The sequence below is a fragment of the Cottoperca gobio genome, chromosome 7 (genome assembly GCF_900634415.1).
Source record: "Cottoperca gobio chromosome 7, fCotGob3.1, whole genome shotgun sequence".
Classification (NCBI taxonomy): Eukaryota; Metazoa; Chordata; class Actinopteri; order Perciformes; family Bovichtidae; genus Cottoperca; species Cottoperca gobio.
The window spans coordinates 43335-65193 of NC_041361.1; the positions used below are offsets into that span (position 1 = coordinate 43335).

The window sequence follows — 21859 nt, forward strand, 5'->3', positions numbered from 1 at the left end:
TATTAGAAATGTTTGGATCACATCTGAAACAATCGCAGCACCGCTGGAGTCTAACTCTACAGATGGTATAATATTAATAATATTAGTGTAGAATAGTCTTTATCTCTCGTTATGAACAACACTTCAACCTATTCAGTACAACCCTACACAGAGTATGTAACTTTCTGCTACTACTCTTTAAAATATACAGAAAAAAGTCGAACATTTTAGAAAAAAAGAGGTCTTCTTCTCTCCTCTGATTCAAAGGTTAAACATCAGAGTTTCTCCTGCACGCTGTTCGGCTGCCACCAACGTTCGCTCAGCTTGTTTCTCTGAGAACTTAAGATCCAGACGTCTGAGGACTAAAATCCTTAATCCTTCAAATATAGAGTTAAAAACACCAGGATGTAGAAAGTGTCTTAAAACTGGATAAACAGTCAGTTTATGAAGCTTCTGCAGACAAACACAATGCTGACGCTGCTCAAAGGGGAGAAGACGCCATGACAGGAGAGAGAGGAAACGTTACCTTCAGGGACATTACACATGTCTCTGTCTCACTACATATACAACACAGGACTGATGACACCATGACAGGAGAGAGAGGAAACGTTACCTTCAGGGACATTACACATGTCCTCATGTCTCACTCTACATATACAACAGCAGATTCTGATGACACCATGACAGGATGAGAGAGGAAACGTTACGCCTTCAGGGACATTACACATGTCTCTGTCTCACCTACATATACAACACAGGACTGATTACACAATAACAAGGAAGAGAGGAACGTTACTACCCTTCAGGGACATTACACATGTCCTGTACACTACATATAACAACACAGGACTTGATGAGCAAACCATGAGAGAGAGAAACGTTACCTTCAGGAACATTACACATGTCTCTGTCTCACTACATATACAACACAGGACTGATGACACCATGTGTTGTGTATCAATGTCTTTTCTGTCCTGAAGCACCTCTCAGATTCTTGATGAATCTTCCAGCTTCCTCTCCTCTCACTTTCACGTTGGGACTGTACATGTCTGTGTTGAGGAGGATGATGGCGAAGCCAGAATGAAGATGGTGTCCGGGTTCTGGAACTGCCGACCCAGTGTTGTATTACCACACAGTACTCTGACTGCAGAAGAGACAGAACATCATCTTTAGTTGTATATCAGTCAGGCCTCTCTGCACTGTACCTCCTCTACATACAACACAACACAACCTGAAAGCCTCGATGACCGCTCCACTTTCTGGCTTCTCCTTGAACTTTAATCTGAGCCTGGAACTTCCTGAGAGCATCTCCAGGTCCATCCCTGAGAAGTCCATCTCATCCACCACACAGCTGAAACACACACAGCAAGGTCAGGCTCCCCTCTCCTCTGGAAGCTCATTCACTCTTTTGTTATATACCATATGTGTGTGTGTGTTTGTGTGTGGTTGTGTGTGTGTGTGTGTGTGTGTGGTGTGTGTGTGTGTTTGTGTGTGTTTGTGTGTGTAGCGGATTGCCTGAGGCTGCTCCATTCAGACTTATGCATGAACATGTGATCTGAAAATGTGGTGTTCACATATCTGATCTGTGTACAACTGACTTTAAAGGATGTGTACTTCACCACACAAATGATCATTGTATATTAATTACTAACCGCCATGTTACCTGAAGAAAACATAGTTTTTAATCGCATGCCTCCACGTGAATGAAGACATCAAAAAACAGATAAAACCTACTACTACTACTCTAATCTACTGCTACTGCTATTACTCTACTATGCTACTACTACTAATGCTACGCTACTGCTATTACTACTACTAATGCTACTACTACTACTACTTCTAATGCTACTGCTACTGTTATTACACTACTAATGCTACTACTACTACTTCTAATCTACTGCTACTGCTATTCTACTACTAATGCTACTACTACTACTTCTAATACTGGCACTGCTAGTACTACTACTAATGCTACTACTACTACACTTTCTAGATGCTACTTCACTGCTATTACTACTACTAATGCTACTACTACTACTTCTAATGCTACTGCTACTACTACTACTACATACTACTACTATACGCTAAGTACTGCTACGCTATTACTACTACTATGCTACTACTACTACTTCTAAGCTACTCTACTGCTATTCTACTACAATGCTACTACTACTTCTCATGCTACCACTACTACTACTGCTACACTATTAGGCACTTCTATACTACACTACTTCTAATGCTACGCTACTGCTATTACTACTACTAATGCTACTACTACTACCTTCAATGCTACCACTACTACTACTGCTACTACATTAGGCTACTTCTATGCTACTACTACTTCTAATGCTACTGCTACTGCTATTACTACTACTATCTACTACTACTTCTAATGCACCACTACTACTATGCTACTACTATTGGCTACTTCTAATGCTACTCCTACTTCTAATGCTACCTATTACTACTATAATGCTACTACTACTACTACTACTACTTTCTAATGCTACCACTACTACTACTACTACTACTACTATTAGGCTACTTCTAATCTACTACTACTTCTAATGCTACTGCTACTAGCCTACTACTGCCTAATCACTCCTACTACTACCACTACTATAGTGGTAGTAGTAGTAGTATTAGTAGATTAGTAGTAGTATGTAGTAAGTAGTAGTAGTAGCAGTAGCAGTAGTAGCAGTAGCATTAGAAGTAGTAGTATGTAGCATAGTAGTAGTAGTGTAGCAGTAGTAGCAGTAGCATTAGAAGAGGCTACTCCTAGCTTACTTCTAATGCTACTGCTGTTTACCACGCTACTCCTACTCCTACTGCTACTCTACTAATAATAATGCTACTATTTCACAAACATACAGATCTTGGTAAAACTCTACACTTCCGCTTAAATAGGCCCGCTGCTCGTCCTTTCAAGTCCAAAGTGTTTTAATTAACACATTTTATTTATTATATTATATTTATTATATTTAAACTGAATAAAGTAAGGTTTTAGTGGAAGTCACACTGTTTTTTTATCATTTGTGCTTAAATAATTCAACACAGGGCGAGTAATTGTATATAATTGATCATTTAAAGGGTGAAAGTTCTTCCCTTCTGTAGATACAGACAACACATCATCTGAACTTGTTTGGACATGTTTGCATTTTCTAAACAACACAACGAAAGATGAAATGATCTTTCTGTGCTTTCTATTCCAACTCACTCTAAACATCTTTGTTGAATTGTCTTGTCTGTTTCCCAGGAACTCTCCGATCATCTCCTGCTGAGGCCTTTCCTCTCCAGATGAGCGAGCAATCCCAACCGGAGTGTCCTGACACAAAGCCTCTCTCTATCAGGTACTGGATCCCTTTCTCTGGTTTCCTAGAGTGGATGAAAAATAACTTTCTCATACAACGTCACCAGTTATTTTACAGTGGAAATTCAGATTTTTAAATCGGCTCGGATCCAAAACTGCTGCCGTGGTTCAGGCACGGGACGGGTTTGGATAGAAACTAGCGGGTTAATGTTTTCAGCATCTCACTGTTGAAGAGGTTGAGGCCGATGCGATACTGCGTCTCTGCCCACATCACTGTTGAAGGGCGGGGAGTCCCAGCTATGGCACTTTCTCTCTGGTACGTCTGCTTCCCAAGGGAGGCAGAGGCTCCCTCAGGCTGTCCTGGGACAGGAGCCGGAGCTGCAGTTTACCGTCGTTGAGTTGTGGTGTGGTTGAGCGAGTCGTTGTCTCCGTCCGAGCAGCACGGCTGCTCAGGCCACCAGGGGGCAGCGCTGTAGAGGAGGAGGGACAGAGGGGTGGTGGGGGGCTGCTGGGGGAGGAGGAGACGAGGGTGTGTCAGGGTACTGATGGTGTGGATGGGGTGGTTGGTGGTGTGTGGTGTGCCGCCACCTGCTGAGGGATGTGTGGGTATGGTCTCCCAGGCCCCGGGTCTGACCCTGGGCAGCTGCCGTGGAGGGAGGGCGGGTGCCTGTGTTGGGGGAGTGTTTATGGTTCCCTGAGGGGAGCCGCTCCGACCCCGGCTCCTGCTCGTACACAGCTGTCTGTTCGAGAGCCACGATCTGAGCGGTCACTCATGTCCACTGAGCTGTCGCTGGGCGGCTCGATAGTGAGGAGAGGCAGATGTCGCCCCTGAGACGATAATCCCTGCACTCGTGCACGGTGTGCTGCGCGACTGTTGCTGCTGCCCCCTCCCTCTGTGTCCCTGCTGTCCTCACGCCCTCCCACACCCCCACCGGGGCCCCAGTACTCTGTACTGTGCTGCTGGGAGCCCGATCCAGGGACAGCGGGATGACGGCATGCCATCATCCATGTAAACGTGACGTCACTGTACGAGGTGGCTTGCTGTCGCCGTGCATGCTGAGTCCTCCCCGCTCCCCCTGGCACGCTCTCCCAGACCTCTTTGGAGGAGGGGTTGCTGCTGCTGCCACACACATCTCCAAAGTCTTCACTAATCCCTCGCCCTCCCTGCTGCCCTCCTGGGAGTCATCGCGACCCCCGCGGCAGGTGAGGGCGTCGTCTATGGAGTCAGCTAGGACTTGACCTGCAGGGGACACAAAGGGGTTTGTTTTTTTATTTTTACATTATAAAAATATTAAACAAATACAATATATAGTTACAGAGAAAATTGGGGCTTGAAAGTAGCATCACAATTATATATAATAAAATAATAATAATAACGTAATGTATACACACCATGTGTCTCTATATATACATTTAGACAAGTAAAAACAAAACATAGTTTAGCAAAGTACAATGCACCCATCGTTGCACAAGTATAAGTGCATCTGTCATGAGACACACACACACACACACACACACACACCACACACACACACACACACACACTTCAATATATATGAGGGAGGAAGGGTGGAACTGCATGAGTTGACATTGTACTTCACTTTTCAATTTCTCTCACTGGAGCTCCGTCAATTTCTAACCACGCCGCACGCACTCAGCACCAGCACGCACGCACGCTATGACTTGTTATTATTGTACATTATTTTTATCTGTATACAATCCGTGTCTGCTTTGAGGGCCAGTTTAGCTGTCTTCCTGTTCTTCCTGTGTCCCTGTAAAGAACCTTTAAAGACGTGCGTGTCCTAAAGAGTTTGTTAAATAAATGTTACCTTTTGGAGAAGAGTCCTCCAAGTGGGTGTAGTCTCCTGGGCGGTCTGGGTCGGGGGAGTGAGGAGGCCCGATGGCCACGTTGTGGGTAAGCTGTTCTGTGTCTGGCCTGCTGCTGAGGCTGGCGCCTCGTCGAAGGAATACTGCAGTCTCATGTTGGACACGATGATGCGTGCGGTCATGCGGCTCTCCGACGCGGAGCTTCTGAGACGCCGAAGTTCTTGTTCATACGATTTGTCTGAAGGCTGTCTGGATGATCCTGGCTGCTCTGCGACTTACGAAGGAGCCACCGTACTTCTCCCAGCATGTCCACCTGGCAGAGGAAGAGGAACATGTGTTACTGAGAGGGCTGCATCATCTGCATATTGTTTGCTCCTACTCAACGACACAACCCTCTGACCAACGCATCCTCAGCCAGAAGTCGACGAACTATTCAAATCTTGAGAAGTAAGATACTCTGAAAGTCCTGCATTCAAAAAAATGTCATTTTTATTTTGTTGGAGACACTGGGAAGCTTATTGCGACATCCTCCAGGATCTTTTCATATACATCACAATCTCTTTCAGTCTTCCGTATTTTTACTATTTTGTTTATTCTCAATTTCATTCTGAAGCAAACGTGCAATTTGGTATATTGGCTGTATAATAAATATGAATTGATTTAACGCGGATGACATGTCAGCACACCTTTTCTCTCATGTCATGATGTTCAGGGTTTAAATAAAACAACCTCGGTTCTGGTTGTTTTTAAGTTTTTAATAGAAGATGGACGAAGTCTAAAGAAAAAGTAGTTCCTGCATTCAAAACCTTACTCAAATAAAGCACTTTAGTATCAGCATCAACAGTGCTCACTCTGCACAACAGGACTTTCATAATAAATAATATATTATATATATATTTCATTTAAATACGCTTTACAATAGAAAAAATTTTCATACAGCATACAAGAAACATAACTGCAAATACATTGAAAGATTCCCACAAGATGCAATACATGAGGGGGATGAGTTTACCAGAGAAAGAATAACTAATATATGTTATTGATTCATTAATATGGAGGACTTTATGCTTAATTATTAACTAATCAGCCCAATAAACAGCTCTTCTGCGTGTAATGTCTGGATGTGCATGTGTGTTGTTTCCCGTCTGTTTTAATTAATATAAAATTGCTTTGTGTATAAACAACGACATACTACCAGGTACCTTGTGGATTCCCCCCCAGGTATCAAAATGTTTTATCTTACCTATAACAATAGATGATAAAAAAATATAAATATCTGCCTCTTCAGTTTCTGGAGTAAATGTCCTCGGTATTGTCCTTCTATCCTGCAGATCTGTGGACAGTTCGATGGTGTCTGACAGCGCCTTGCATCTCTTGTTCTCCTCTTCCTCTTGCTTGCGGAGAGCCAGACTCGCAGCGGGTGGCGTGTTCGCAGCGCCCGGCCAAGCTGGCCGAATTGGAGACCGACACGCACAAGTTCCCTGGGTCCAGGGGCTGCGGTGCTGCTGTCGGTGTACGATCCAAGCCGCGCAGGTACGGCGCCTGGCTGAACGAGCTGTCTTTGCGGGCGCCCGTCTCCGACACTGGGCGTCCCCTCCACACTGCAGGGGAGGGGGGGGGAAGCAGACACTTTCAGAAGGATCATAAAGCTTGAGAACATATTACAGAAACACTCTGAATTTTGTTAAGTGCAAATTACAGACTGAATGAATGATTGAGTAAGTTCACTAAATTATGTAGCGTAGTACTTAAGAGGAGACTCTGCAGGTGAACAGGCGAAACATCTCTAATAGATATCAGCATGAAACTTCCTTCTTATTAATCTTATTATTACATTTGTGCTGATGTGCTCCATGTCCAGATCTAAGAGAAGTCTGGATGAAGCAGGTTCAGAGTGTTTCATGTTGTTCACATGTCAAAGGTTTGTACAGATTCTGATCTGTCTTGTATCACTCCATAAATCACTAAATCCTGTCACACACAGACTCTTGCATCTCCTGCATGTAGTGAGTGTAGCGTTATAACATGAGCTGTGAGTGACATGTTGACAAAGCCCTGCACAAAGCTTCAGAATATAGAGAGGAATGAAAGTGGGAAGGTTTGTGTGTATTAAGTGCTACGGAAGTGGAAATTTGTGGAGAGGTTAAATCTACACACAGTTACACACACACTCTGATGTTCTCATGTTTCCTCTCGTCTGAAAGACGACTTATAGAAGATAAATAACCTAAAGTCTCTGAATAGACCAGAGCTTGTAAACATGTTGATCCTTTAGTGTTTCGCCTTCAGAGCTACAGAAAGGACTACATGTAAAGTTTAGAGCGGCGGGGAGTTACCCATCTCTTCCTGGAACCATGGTGAACTCTTCAGAGCAGTGCCAAAGATCTTACACGTTCATGGTCTACGTTGTGACTGAATGATCCAACAGACACAACGGTCTCTGTCCTCCCTTAGAGATTTAATATACTACCAGAGTTTATGGACTGTCTTGTCTGCTTCCTTCTTTCTACGTCTTTGGTGACACACACAGCAGCACATCTTGAGGAGTCATCAACCACTAAACACCTAAAGCCACACACCAGCAGCACCATGCTGACGGAAACACAGGTAGGTGAGCAGAGTAAAACACAGCAGCTCAAAATCGTTAAACACACGACAAAGCACATCTCCCCCAGATTCCACTCAGTCACAAGTCAAAGCTAGATTGCAAACGACCGACAAAGTTTCAAAAGAAACAGCAAATAACCACAAAACTTTTTTAAATCCATAGATCCTGTCACGAACGTTTGCTTAACAACATCCACCCCGAGTCAACTCGTCAGTCTGAGTTTGGGACAGCAGTCACACTCTCCTGCCTACTTTCCTCCCTGTGTTTAGCCGCACCCCCTTCTGTCAGCGGTCCCAAAACAGGGCAAGCACACCGAGCTGGGACAGAGGTCGGGATGTGGGAGCGTTACAGTTACACACATGGACTGAGCATGTGGAAAGCTCTGTGTCACAGTAATGTCATGGAGACTGTGAGCGTCGGCCCCTCCCTGTGGACCGCACACACTTCCTGTGTTCCTGTTGGTTGGAAAACCAGGACAAGAAGAAAAGGCTCCTCAGGGAACCAGGAAGTAACTTGTAGGTATTTTATATTTTTAAATCTTGTCGGTCACTGGTTCCCAACCTACCAGCGCTCGTGAGGGCGTGATTTTATGGGTGTAAGTTAAAGTATAACTTGAATAATAAGTATATTTTATACTGCATCTCACTGCGCCTGGACACAAACACCCAAAGAGCAAACAAAAAGCATCAGTGAGCTAATTAGAGTGTATGATTTGTTACAAATAACACTAATAAGAAGATAGTAATGGTATTAAAATGTCCTAAAAATGCATTATTCAGAGGATATAATCATTATTTGGTTGAATTTGTTACAGTTATTAATTGATCTGTACTTGTTATGCATTGAATATAATATGAAAATCCATACAATGACTCAGTAAAGAATAAAGGTTGTTGTTGTTGGTGGTGCTTGAAATAAAAACATGTCCATTCCTTAAGAGATCTCAGTTGGAGGCGGAAACGTGGCACAATGCAGCAGAGACTCCTGCGCCGTGCAGCGCACACGAGGTCACTGAGTTGTCGACTCTGTTACGCAACACAAGACTCCATCTGCAGCCACACAAGTCTGACATCTGCAGGAAAGAACATATCACCACATCACATATCCAACAGCAGCTCCACACACTGCTCGTACACACCACACACACACACACACACACACACACCCCCACACACACACACACACACACCTATTTGATGTCTTTGCTTACTTTAAGTTTGTTGTTTGTTGATGATGTCTTTTGAACATCCTCCTCTAACTCCAGAGTTGTTTTTAAAATCTCCCCTCACATCTTGCTTCTTGTGTTTCTTGGTTGCTTCTTGATGGTGTTAAACAAACACCATCTCAACATCCCATATCTACATCTACGACGACTCCATGTCTCTGTGCAGCATCATTTATCATTCCTCCTCCTCTGCTCCTTAATAGAGAAACTGAGAGCGGGAAGGGGTTGCTAAGTAACGGTTCCGTGGGACCTTTGTGGGTGCGAGGCATGTTAGGACGAGAAGCATAGTTGCCATGACGATGCATTGACGTTATCACCATTGAGGTGTTTAACAACCTCTCCCGTGTGCGGCCCGCCGGCGGCCCAGCAGGTGTTTTATGCGCCTGTACCGTGACATTTTGAATTATGAAAAACAAAAAACAAAATTATATTTTTGAAAGCTTAGATCTCGTCTATTTTAATATGGAGATGAAATCACAACAGCGGTACAATCAGCTCCCCAAACTAGCAAGTACACTCAAAATCAAAATCATAACTTGAGCCCACTTACCTATAAGCCTCATAAATATTCTCTTTTCAGCAATAGTTTGAAAAAGACGCTCCTAAGGCTTTGCCAGAGGTCCACACGTTCGTTTCCGGTAAAAGATTCCACTGTGAACCGTCACATCGATAAAAGTCCATGAACAGCTGTTGCAATCTGTGTAAATCGCTGTGGATGTTTACATTGTGTGATCAAAACAGTCATAACGATATTCTCGTGCGTTCAGCGCTGTCACTTCCTGAATGTTGCGAAGTTTAGCGTTAGATTGACACTTCATTTGAGCCAATCGGAGCTTCGATGGGTTTTTTACAACCTTCATGAGCCAATGGGTGTCACCTTGAACTTCTTTTGTTACAGACTGACCCTGGAACAGCTCAGCGTCCTGGTGGCGCGCGCATCGTATAGGAAACGTGCATTTCTTTCGTTAGATGCGTCACTTCCCTGGGGTTTGTTTTTTCAAAATAAAATGTATTTCCAAATAATATTCATTATTTATTGTAAAGAAAAATACAAAAAATACATACAAATATAGAAAGAAATGTCTTTATACTTCACTTACTCTGTGTGATTACTACTAACGGGAATATGGGTATAAATAGTTATTTATAAATGTAAAGATAAAAATAACATTATTTAATAAATATTATAATATGTACAGTACATTTACATATTGCACAGTTGGTGAACGCCCGTGTTACTCTTGGACAAACCTGTCTAATAAATTAAGTTTTATCCTTTTTATCTGAAATTTTGGTGGTGATTTGGCAGATTCTGTCTCTCTCCTTTTAGGACTGAAAAGCAGACACTGAGAGCCTCCGCACACCTGCCAACCAGGTAGCTTCCTGTAGCTTCCTGTAGCTCCACTGTAACTTCCTGTAGCTTCACTGTAACTTCCTGTAGTCTTCACTGTAACTTCCCGTAGCTTCCATGTATCTTCACTGTATGCTTCATGTAATCTTCACTGTAACTCCACTGTAGCTTCACTGTACTTCCCGTAGCTTCACTGTAACTTCACTGTACTGCTTGTAGCTTCACGTAACTTCCTGTACGTACAACTGAGACTTCGCCGTAGCTTCACTGTAACTTCACTGTAACCTTCTTGTAGCTTCACTGTAACTTCCTGTAGCTTCACTGTACTTCCTGTAGCTTCACTGGAACTTCTTGTAGCTCCTATAACTTCTTGTAGCTTCACTGTAACTTCTTGTAGCTTCACTGTAAACTTCCTGTACTCGATAAGGACCTTCCTCTCCCCGCCCAGCACCGCTGTGGTCAGGCGGATACCGTGAGGGTAGTCTGAGAGATGCACAGAATAAAACACTTTATGATAATCATAATAATCAGGAAGGGTAATTAAGTAATAGTGGAAGTAAAAGTTTCTTACAAGAGTTCTGGAACATGTGCACTTGCATCTCAACCAAAGGGAACGATTGTCTGAAACTATAAGTCACTGAGGTTTTCTTCTTCTGGAAGATCTTGGTCACCTGTGGGGAGAAATAGACGGGATTTAAATTAAATAGACTTCTTATCTGCCTTTACAGTCAGAAACATCCTTTATTATGCACTGGTCAACTTTTTAAATGTTGCTTAAACGGTGTCTTCTTCAGACGAGAGGAACATGAGAACATCAGAGTGTGTGTTTGTAACTGTGTGTGTAGATGTAAACTCTCCACAGCTACATTACATAACGCCTCATGTACATATTAAACACTTGTAATATAAACTTGTGTTGATGTGAGTCATGAGTGGGGAAGCTTCATGCTGATATCTGTCAGTTAATCTTTTACTCTATTCCTCTGTAGTGAATGTGAGTCTTACCACCAGCAGGTCGTTGAAGAGGAAGACCTCTCGTGGTGAACTCCTGTCCTCTGAGGTCTGTTGGGGGTCAGGCACCTCGTACAGCTGCAGCAACATACCAGCCTGCGGTGAGGAAGGGACAGCACCTATAGACAAAGACAGTACAAATAAATGAATAAAATTTAAACTGGTAGTGACAACATATTACAAAGCATTGCATGTTGCTCACAGGCTTCTTGCCCACAATGACTCTCTCCACTGCCTGCACTTGGGACACGTGGTCATCGTTGGTCCGCAGCTCCCATTTCTGTATCCGCTGGTAGATCCCAACCAGCAGGTCCCTGGGTATGTCCTGACCGTTGTCTACACCTTGGGGGAGACAGGGAGAAGGGGGGTTTTTAGGAAATGATTGTTTATCGAAAAACAAAATCACAAAACAGTTTATCTGGTGCGAAACGTTTCGCAGTTTTCACACACACGAGGCAGCGAGACGCATGAAAGCTTAACACTTAAAGTCCAACTGAAATCACGTTTAGTCTCGGGACGTTCCTAATGACCTTTAAACTTCACTGGTTCCCAACCTGGGGATCCCGACCCCTATTAGGGGTCGCCAAAGCTTCAAAGGGGGGGTCGCAAGATTTCTGTGAAGTCTTTTTATTTCTGAAGTCTGGATTAATTTAGATGTAAATCAGATAATCTGGAGAATCTTCACAGGAAGAAATCTGCTCAAAATGAACAAAACCTCCTGCAGTTAGTGCGTTCACTATTCCAGTTAATTGCGCAGTTTATCAGTTTGTGTGTACTCTCATTGTTAAGCATTGAAATATCCATAAAATATAATTCACTTGGTCAGAAGTCATCCGTTTACTCAATGATAGAAAGGTTGGGGACCGCTGGACTACTTTGAATGTCAGAATTCAGCACAATTTGATCTATAATGTCAAACATTGTCAGAAGAAATATTGCACATATTATAAGAGCCATTTAAAATCTTTAGACATTTGTTTATGAATAAATCGTGTTTAAATGCCTATTTCACGAGACGTCACCTTTGATCCATTTTCGCCCTAAAATAATAATAATTTAAATAATAATATTTAAATAATACGTTTAACTGAGTAATTATTGCCGAATAGCTAAATAATGTAAATAGTTTATCAAAAGGAAGAAAAGGTATTTTTGGGGAAATATTAGAAATACTCTTTTTGTCTGTTTGATTGACAGCAGCCAGCAGGCAAGCGTCGGTGTCGCACCGTAGGGAGCACGAGAGAAAGTAAACAAACTTGCAATGTCACCAACATGCCACCATGTTGTTTATGATCCTGCAGAGTAAAGACGTGTTGTTTAATGTGCTGCTGCTGCTGAGCTCAGTTCAACGCGCTGCAGGAGAAGACGTGTGTTCACGTCTGCAGGTTAAACAACAATCTTGTGATCTGCGGCGTTACTGCTTCATGAAGATTTGATTGGCTGCATCAAGATCTCCATCTACGTCGGCAGATATGATACTGGAACGGTATAAACTCATGAAACAAATGTAAATGTTTTGTGTTTCTCAAAAGGAGAACACAGATTTACAGAGCAGCTGCAGCAGACAGAGAAACGTCATTTCAGTTGGACTTTAATCACTTTTCTTATTAATCTGAGGCATCTGTGAGAGGACGCTGGCGCCGTTTCTATCCAGCTTGTGTGATTTTATTATTTTTACATTGCTGTCTTTTCTACTAAACCCAACTTCTTCCCCCCTAATTCTATCCAAGTCGACACCATTCTATTCCATATGAAAGTTGACAGCTTGTTTTTCTTATCCTACAGTAGGTAAAACATCTCTGAGAACTCCTCTCTCTATAAATCAGATGTATTATTATACTTAAATGTTTAAAAGTCCCCTTCCTTACATATTGCATAAAGACATTATTATTACTGCCTAATGTGTGTTGTGTATCAAGTGTCTTTTCTGTCCTGAAGCACCTCTCAGATTCTTGATGAAATCTTCCAGCTTCATCTTCCTCTCAGCTTTCACGTTGGGACTGTACATGTCTGTGTTGAGGAGGATGATGGCGAAGGCCAAGATGAAGATGGTGTCCGGGTTCTGGAACTGCCGAACCAGTGTTGGATTACACACACAGTATCTCTGACTGCAGAAGAGACAGAACATCATCTTTAGTTGTATATCAGTCAGGCCTCTCTGCACTGTAACTCCTCTACATACAACACAACACAAACCTGAAAGCCTCGATGAGCCGCTCCACTTTCTGGGCTTCTCCTTGAACTTTAATCTGAGCCTGGAACTTCCTGAGAGCATCATCCAGGTCCATCCCTGAGAAGTCCATCTCATCCACCACACAGCTGAAACACACACAGCAGAGGTCAGGCTCCCCTCTCCTCTGGAAGCTCAGTCACATCTTGTTATATACCATATGTGTGTGTGTGTGTGTGTGTGTGTGTGTGTGTGTGTGTGTGTGTGTGTGTGTGTGTGTGTGTGTGTGTGTGTGTGTGTGTGTGTAGCGGATTGCCTGAAGGCTGCATCCATTCAGACTTATGCATGAAACATGTGATCTGAAAATGTGGTGTTCACATATTCTGATCTGTGTACAAACTGACTTTAAAGGATGTGTACTTCACCCACAAAATGATCATTTGTATATTAATTACTAACCGCCATGTTACCTGAAGAAAACATAGTTTTTAATCGCATGCCTCCACGGTGAATGAAGAATCAAAAAACAGATAAAACTACTACTACTACTTCTAATGCTACTGCTACTGCTATTACTACTACTAATGCTACTACTACTAATGCTACTGCTACTGCTATTACTACTACTAATGCTACTACTACTACTACTTCTAATGCTACTGCTACTGTTATTACTACTACTAATGCTACTACTACTACTTCTAATGCTACTGCTACTGCTATTACTACTACTAATGCTACTACTACTACTTCTAATGCTACTGCTACTGCTATTACTACTACTAATGCTACTACTACTACTACTTCTAATGCTACTGCTACTGCTATTACTACTACTAATGCTACTACTACTACTTCTAATGCTACTGCTACTACTACTACTAATGCTACTACTACTACTTCTAATGCTACTGCTACTGCTATTACTACTACTAATGCTACTACTACTACTTCTAATGCTACTGCTACTGCTATTACTACTACTAATGCTACTACTACTTCTAATGCTACCACTACTACTACTGCTACTACTATTAGGCTACTTCTAATGCTACTACTACTTCTAATGCTACTGCTACTGCTATTACTACTACTAATGCTACTACTACTACTTCTAATGCTACCACTACTACTACTGCTACTACTATTAGGCTACTTCTAATGCTACTACTACTTCTAATGCTACTGCTACTGCTATTACTACTACTAATACTACTACTACTTCTAATGCTACCACTACTACTACTGCTACTACTATTAGGCTACTTCTAATGCTACTACTACTTCTAATGCTACTGCTATTACTACTTATAATGCTACTACTACTACTACTACTACTTCTAATGCTACCACTACTACTACTACTACTACTACTATTAGGCTACTTCTAATGCTACTACTACTTCTAATGCTACTGCTACTAGCCTACTACTGCTAATGCAACTACTACTACTACCACTACTAGTAGTGGTAGTAGTAGTAGTAGTAGTAGTAGTAGTAGTAGTAGTAGTAGTAGTAGTAGTAGTAGTAGCAGTAGCAGTAGTAGCAGTAGCATTAGAAGTAGTAGTAGTGTAGCAGTAGTAGTAGTAGTGTAGCAGTAGTAGCAGTAGCATTAGAAGTAGGCTACTACTAGCTTACTTCTAATGCTACTGCTGTTTACCACTGCTACTCCTACTCCTACTGCTACTACTACTAATAATAATGCTACTATTTCACAAACATACAGATCTTGGTAAAACTCTACACTTCCGCTTAAATAGGCCCGCTGCTCGTCCTTTCAAGTCCAAAGTGTTTTAAATTAACACATTTTATTTATTATATTATATTATTATATTTAAACTGAATAAATAGTAAGGTTTTAGTGGAAAGTCACATGTTTTTTTAATCATTTGTGTTCTTAAATAATTCAACACAGGGCGAGTAATTGATATATAATTGATCATTTAAAGGGTGAAATTGTTCTTCCCTTCTGTAGATACAGACACACATTCATCTGAATCTTGTTTTGACATGTTTGCATTTTCTAAACTAACACAACGAAGATGAAATGATCTTTTCTGTGCTTTCTATTCCCATACTCACTCTAAAACATCTTTGTTGAATTGTCTCTGTCTGTTTCCCAGGAACTCTCCGATCATCTGCCTGCTGAGGCCTTTCCTCTCCAGGATGAAGCGAGCAATCCCAACCGGAGTGTCCGACACAAAGCCTCTCTCTATCAGGTACTGGATCCCTTTCTCTGGTTTCCTAGAGTGGATGAAAAATAACTTTCTCAATACAACGTCACCAGTTATTTTACAGTGGAAATTCAGATTTTTAAATCGGGCTCGGATCCAAAACTGCTGCCGTGGTTCAGGCACGGGACGGGTTTGGATAGAAACTATGCGGGTTAATGTTTTCAAGCATCTCACTTGTTGAAGAGGTTGAGGCCGATGCGATACTGGCGTCTCTGCACCACATCACTGTTGAAGGGCGGGGAGTCCCAGCTATGGCGACTTTCTCTCTGGTACGTCTGCTTCCCCAAGGGAGGCAGAGGCTCCCTCAGGCTGTCCTGGGACGAGGAGCCGGAGCTGCAGTTTACCGTCTCGTTGGAGTTGGTGGTGGAGTTGAGCGAGTCGTTGTCTCCGTCCGAGCAGCACGGCTGCTCCAGGCCACCAGGGGGCAGCGCTGTAGAGGAGGAGGAGGACAGAGGGGTGGTGGGGGGCTGCTGGGGGGGAGGAGGAGGACGAGGGTGTGTCAGGGTACTGATGGTGGTGGATGGGGTGGTGGTGGTGGTGGTGGTGTGCCGCCACCTGCTGAGGGATGTGTGTGGGTATGGGTCTGCCAGGCGCCCGGGTCTGACCCTGGGCAGCTGCCGTGGAGGGAGGGCGGGTGCCTGTGTTGGGGGAGTGTTTGAGGGTTCCCTGAGGGGAGCCGACTCCGACCCCCGGCTCCTGCTCGTACACCAGCTGTCTGTTCAGAGAGCCACGATCTGAGCGGTCACTCATGTCCACTGAGCTGTCGCTGGGCGGCTCGATAGTGAGGAGAGGCAGATGTGCGCCCCTGAGACGATAATCCCTGCACTCGGTGCACGGGGTGCTGCGCCGACTGTTGCTGCTGCCCCCTCCCTCTGTGTCCCTGCTGTCCTCACGCCCTCCCACACCCCCACCGGGGCCCCAGTACTCTGTATCTGTGCTGCTGGGAGCCCGATCCAGGGACAGCGGGGATGACGGCATGCCATCATCCATGTAAAGCGTGACGTCACTGTACGAGGTGGCGGTGCTGTCGCCGTGCATGCTGAGTCCTCCACCTGCTCCCCTGGCACGCTCTCCCAGACCTCTTTGGGAGGAGGGGTTGCTGCTGCTGCTCCACACACACTCTCCAAAGTCTTCACTAATCCCTCCGCCCTCCCTGCTGCCCTCCTGGGAGTCATCGCGACCCCCGCGGCAGGTGAGGGCGTCGTCTATGGAGTCAGCTAAGGACTTGACCTGCAGGGGACACAAAGAGGGGTTTGTTTTTTTATTTACATGTATAAAAATATTAAACAAAATACAATATATAAGTTACAGGAGAAAATTGGGGCTTGAAAAGTAGCATCACAATAATATAATAATAATAATAATAATAATAACAGTAATGTCATACACACCATGTGTCTCTATATATACATTTAGACAAAGTGAAAAACAAAACATAGTTTAGCAAAGTACAATGCATCCATCTGTTGCACAAGTATAATGCATCTGTCATGAGACACACACACACACACACACACACACACACACACACACACACACACACACCTTCAATAATATATGAGGGAGGGACAGGGGGGACTGCATGGAGTTGACATTGTACTTCACTTTTCAATTTCTCTCACTGGAGCTCCCGTCAATTTCCTACCCACGTCGCACGCACGCACGCACGCACGCACGCTATGACTTGTTATTATTGTACATTATTATTTATCTGTAATACAATCCGTGTCTGCTTTGAGGGCCAGTTTAGCCTGTCTTCCTGTTCTTCCTGTGTCCCTGTAAAGACCTTTAAGACGTGCGTGTCCTAAAGAGTTGTGTAAATAAATGTTACCTGTTTGGAGAAGGAGTCCTCCAAGTGGGTGTAGTCTCCTGGGCGGTCTGGGTCGGGGGAGTGAGGAGGCCCGATGGCCACGTTGTGGGTGAAGCTGGTCTGTGTCTGGGCCTGCTGCTGAGGCTGGCGCTCGTCGAAGGAATACTGCAGTCTCATGTTGGACAGGATGATGCGGCGGGTCATGCGGCTCTCCGACGCGGAGCTTCTGAGACGCTCGAAGTTCTTGTTCATACGATATTGTCTGAAGGCTGTCTGGATGATCCTGGCTGCTCTGCGACTTACGAAGGAGCCACCGTACTTTCTCTCCAGCATGTCCACCTGGCAGAGGGAAGAGGAACATGTGTTACTGAGAGGGCTGCATCATCTGCATATTGTTTGCTCCTACTCAACGACACAAACCCTCTGACCAACAGCATCCTCAGCCAGAAGTCGACGAACTATTCAAATCTTGAGAAGTAAGATACTCTGAAAGTCCTGCATTCAAAAAAATGTCATTTTTATTTTGTTGGAGACACTGGGAAGCTTATTGCGACATCCTCCAGGATCTTTTTCATATACGATCACATCCTCTTTTCAGTCTCCGTATTTTTACTATGTTGTTTATTCTCAATTTCATTCTGAAGCAAACGTGCAATTTGGTATATTGGGCTGTATAAATAAATATGAATTGATTTAACGCGGATGACATGTCAAGCACAGCCTTTTCCTCTCATGTCATGATGTTCAGGGTTTAAATAAAACAACCTCGTGATTCTGGTTGTTTTTAAAGTTTTAGATAAAGATGGACGAAGTACTAAAGTAAAAGTAGTTCCTGCATTCAAAACCTTACTCAAATAAAAGCACTTTAGTATCAGCATCAACATGTGCTCACTCTGCACAACAGGACATTTCATAATAATAATAATAATTATTATAATATATTTCATTTAAATACGCTTTACAATAGAAAAATATTTCATACAAGCATACAAAGAAACATAAATGCAAATACATTGAAAGATGTACGCACAAGATGCAATACAAATGAGGGGGATGAGTTTACCAGGAGAAAGAATAACATAATATATGTTATTGATTCATTAATATGGAGGACTTTATGCTTAATTATTAACTAATCAGCCCGACAATAAACAGCTCTTCTGCGTGTAAATGTCTGGATGTGCATGTGTGTGTTTCCCGTCTGTTTTTAATTAAGATAAAATTGCCTTTGTGTATAAACAACGACATACTACCAGGTACCTTGTGGATTCCCCCCCAGGTATCAAAAATGTTTTATCTTAACCTATAACAATAGATGATAAATGAAATATAAATATCTGCCTCTTCAGTTCTGGAGTAAATGTCCTCGGTATTGTTACCTTCTTATCCTGCAGATCTGTGGACAGTTCGTAGGTGTCTGACAGCGCCTTGCATCTCTTGTTCTCCTCTTCCTCTTGCTTGCGGAGAGCCAGACTCGCAGGCTGGTGGCGTGTTCGCAGCGCCCAGGCCAAGCTGGCCGAATTGGAGACCGACACGCACGAAGGTTCCCTGGGTCCAGGGGCTGCGGTGCTGCTGTCAGTGTAGCGATCCAAGCCGCGCAGGTACGGCGCCTGGCTGAACGAGCTGTCTTTGCGGGCGCCCGTCTCCGGACACTGGGCGTCCCCTTCCACACTGCAGGGGAGGGGGGGGGGGAGCAGACACTTTCAGAAGGAGTCATAAAGCTTGAGAACATATTACAGTAAACACTCTGAAGTTTGTTAAGTGCAAATTACAGACTGAATGAATGATTGAGTAAGTTCACTAAATTATGTAGCGTAGTACTTAAGAGGAGACTCTGCAGGTGAACAGGCTGAAACATCTCTAATAGATATCAGCATGAAACTTCCTTCTTATTAATCTTATTATTACATTTGTGCTGATGTGCTCCATGTCCAGATCTAAAGAGAAGTCTGGATGAAGCAGGTTCAGAGTGTTTCATGTTGTTCACATGTCAAAGGTTTGTACAGATTCTGGATCTGTCTTTGTATCACTCCATAAATCACTAAATCCTGTCAACACACAGAACTCTGTGCATCTCCTGCATGTAGTGAGTGTAGCGTGTATAACATGAGCTGTGAGTGACATGTGAACAAAGCCCTCTGCACAAAGCTTCAGAATATAGAGAGGAATGAAAGTGGAAAGTTTGGTGTATGTAAGTGCTACTGAAGTGGAAATTTGTGGAGAGGTTAAATCTACACACAGTTACACACACACACTCTGATGTTCTCATGTTTCCTCTCGTCTGAAGAAGACGACTTATAGAAGATAAATAACCTAAAGTCTCTGAATAGACCAGAGCTTGTAAACATGTTGTATCCTGTAGTGTTTCGCCTTCAGAGCTACAGAAAAGGACTTACATGTAAAGTTTAGAGCGGCGGGGAGTTAACCATCTCTTCCTGGAACTCATGGTGAACTTCTTCAGAGCAGTGCCAAAGATCTTACACGTTCATGGTCTACGTTGTGACTGAATGATCCAACAGACACAAAGGTCTCTGTCCTCCCTTTAGATAGTTAATATACTACCAGAGTTTATGGACTGTCTTTGTCTGCTTCCTTCTTTCTACGTCTTTGTGTGACACACACAGCAGCACATCTTGAGGAGTCATCAACCACTAAACACACTAAAGCCACACACCAGCAGCACCATGCTGACAGGAAACACCAGGTAGGTGAGCAGGAGTAAAACACAGCAGCTCAAATATCGTTAAAACACACGACAAAGCACATCTCCTCCCAGATTCCACTCAGTCACAAGTCAAAGCTAAGATTTGCAAACGACCGACAAAGTTTCAAAAGAAAACAGCAAATAACCACAAAACTTTTTTAAATCCAGAGATCCTGTCACGAACGTTTGCTTAGACAACATCCACCCCGAGTCAACTCGTCAGTCTGAGTTTGGGACAGCAGTCACATGCTCCTGCCTACATTTCCTCCCTGTGTTAGCCGCACCCCCCTTCTGTCAGCGGTCCCATAACAGGGCAGAGCACACCGAGCTGGGACAGAAGGTCGGGATGTGGGAGCGTTACAGTTACAGCACATGGAGCTGAGCATAGTGGAAGCTCTGTGTCACAGTAATGTCATGGAGACTGTGAGCGTCGGCCCCTCCCTGTGGACCGCACACACTTCCTGTGTTCCTGTTTGGTTGGAAAACACAGGACAAGAAGGAAAAGGCTCCTCAGGGAACCAGGAAGTAACTTGTAGGTATTTTAATTAGTTTTAATCTTGTCGGTCACTGGTTCCCAACCTACCAGCGCTCGTGAGGGCGTGATTTTATGGGGTGTAAGTTAAAGTATAACTTGAATATATATAAGTATATATTTATACTGCATGCTCACTGCCTGGACACAAACAACCAAAGAGCAAACAGAAAAGCATCAGTGAGCTTAATTAGAGTGTATGATTGTTACAAATAAACATAATAAAGATAGATAATTGTATTAAAATGTCCTAAAGATGCATTATTCAGAGGATATAATCATTATTTGGGTGAATTGTTACAGTTTATTAATTGATCTGTACTTGTTATGCATTGAATATAATATGAAAGATCCATACAATGACTCAGTTAAAGAATAAAGGTTGTTGTTGTTGGTGGTGCTGAAATAAAAACATGTCCATTCCTATAAAGAATCTCAGTTGGAGGCGGAAACGTGGCACAATGCAGCAGGACATCCTGCGCCGTGCAGCAGCACACGAGGTCACTGAGGTCGACTCTGTTACGCAACACAAGACTCCAGCTGCAGCCACACAAGTCTGACATCTGCAGGAAAGAACATATCACCACATCTACATATCCAACAGCAGCTCCACACACTGTCTCGTACACACACACACACACACACACACACACACACACACACACACACACACACACACACACACACTATTTGATGTCTTTGCTTACTTTAAGTTTGTTTATGTTTGTTGATGATGTCTTATTGAACATCCTCCTCTAACTCCAGAGGTTGTTTTTAAAATCTCCCCTGCACATCTTGCTTCTTGTGTTTCTTGTGTTTGCTTCTTGATGGTGTTAAACAAACACCATCTCAAACATCCCATATCTACATCTACAAGACGACTCCATGTCTCTGTGCAGCATCATTTATCATTCCTCCTCCTCTGCTCCTTAAATAGAGAAACTGAGAAGCGGGAAGGGGGTTGCTAAGTAACGGTTGCCGTGGGACCTTTGTGGGTGGCGAGGCAGTTGTTAGGACGAGAAGCATAGTTGCCATGACGATGCATTGACTGTTATCACCATTGAGGTGTTAAAACCTCTTCCCGTGTGCGGCCCGCCG

The 21859-nt window shown here is 43.4% G+C and overlaps 1 protein-coding gene across 1 annotated transcript; it reads right to left on the reverse strand.

Moving 5' to 3' along the window:
- Nucleotides 1-4290: 4290 nt before the first annotated feature.
- Nucleotides 4291-20460, reverse strand: LOC115010941 (IQ motif and SEC7 domain-containing protein 1-like). The gene is given in 17 exon segments (XM_029435872.1): nt 4291-4529; nt 5119-5320; nt 5412-5429; nt 6476-6717; nt 10628-10783; nt 10872-10971; nt 11306-11340; nt 11343-11430; nt 11514-11653; nt 13253-13419; nt 13508-13630; nt 15564-15725; nt 15890-16213; nt 16215-16945; nt 17547-17864; nt 18905-19196; nt 19922-20460. Coding segments are annotated over 17 exon segments (3387 nt in total). The 5' UTR covers nt 19972-20460.
- Nucleotides 20461-21859: the final 1399 nt, after the last annotated feature.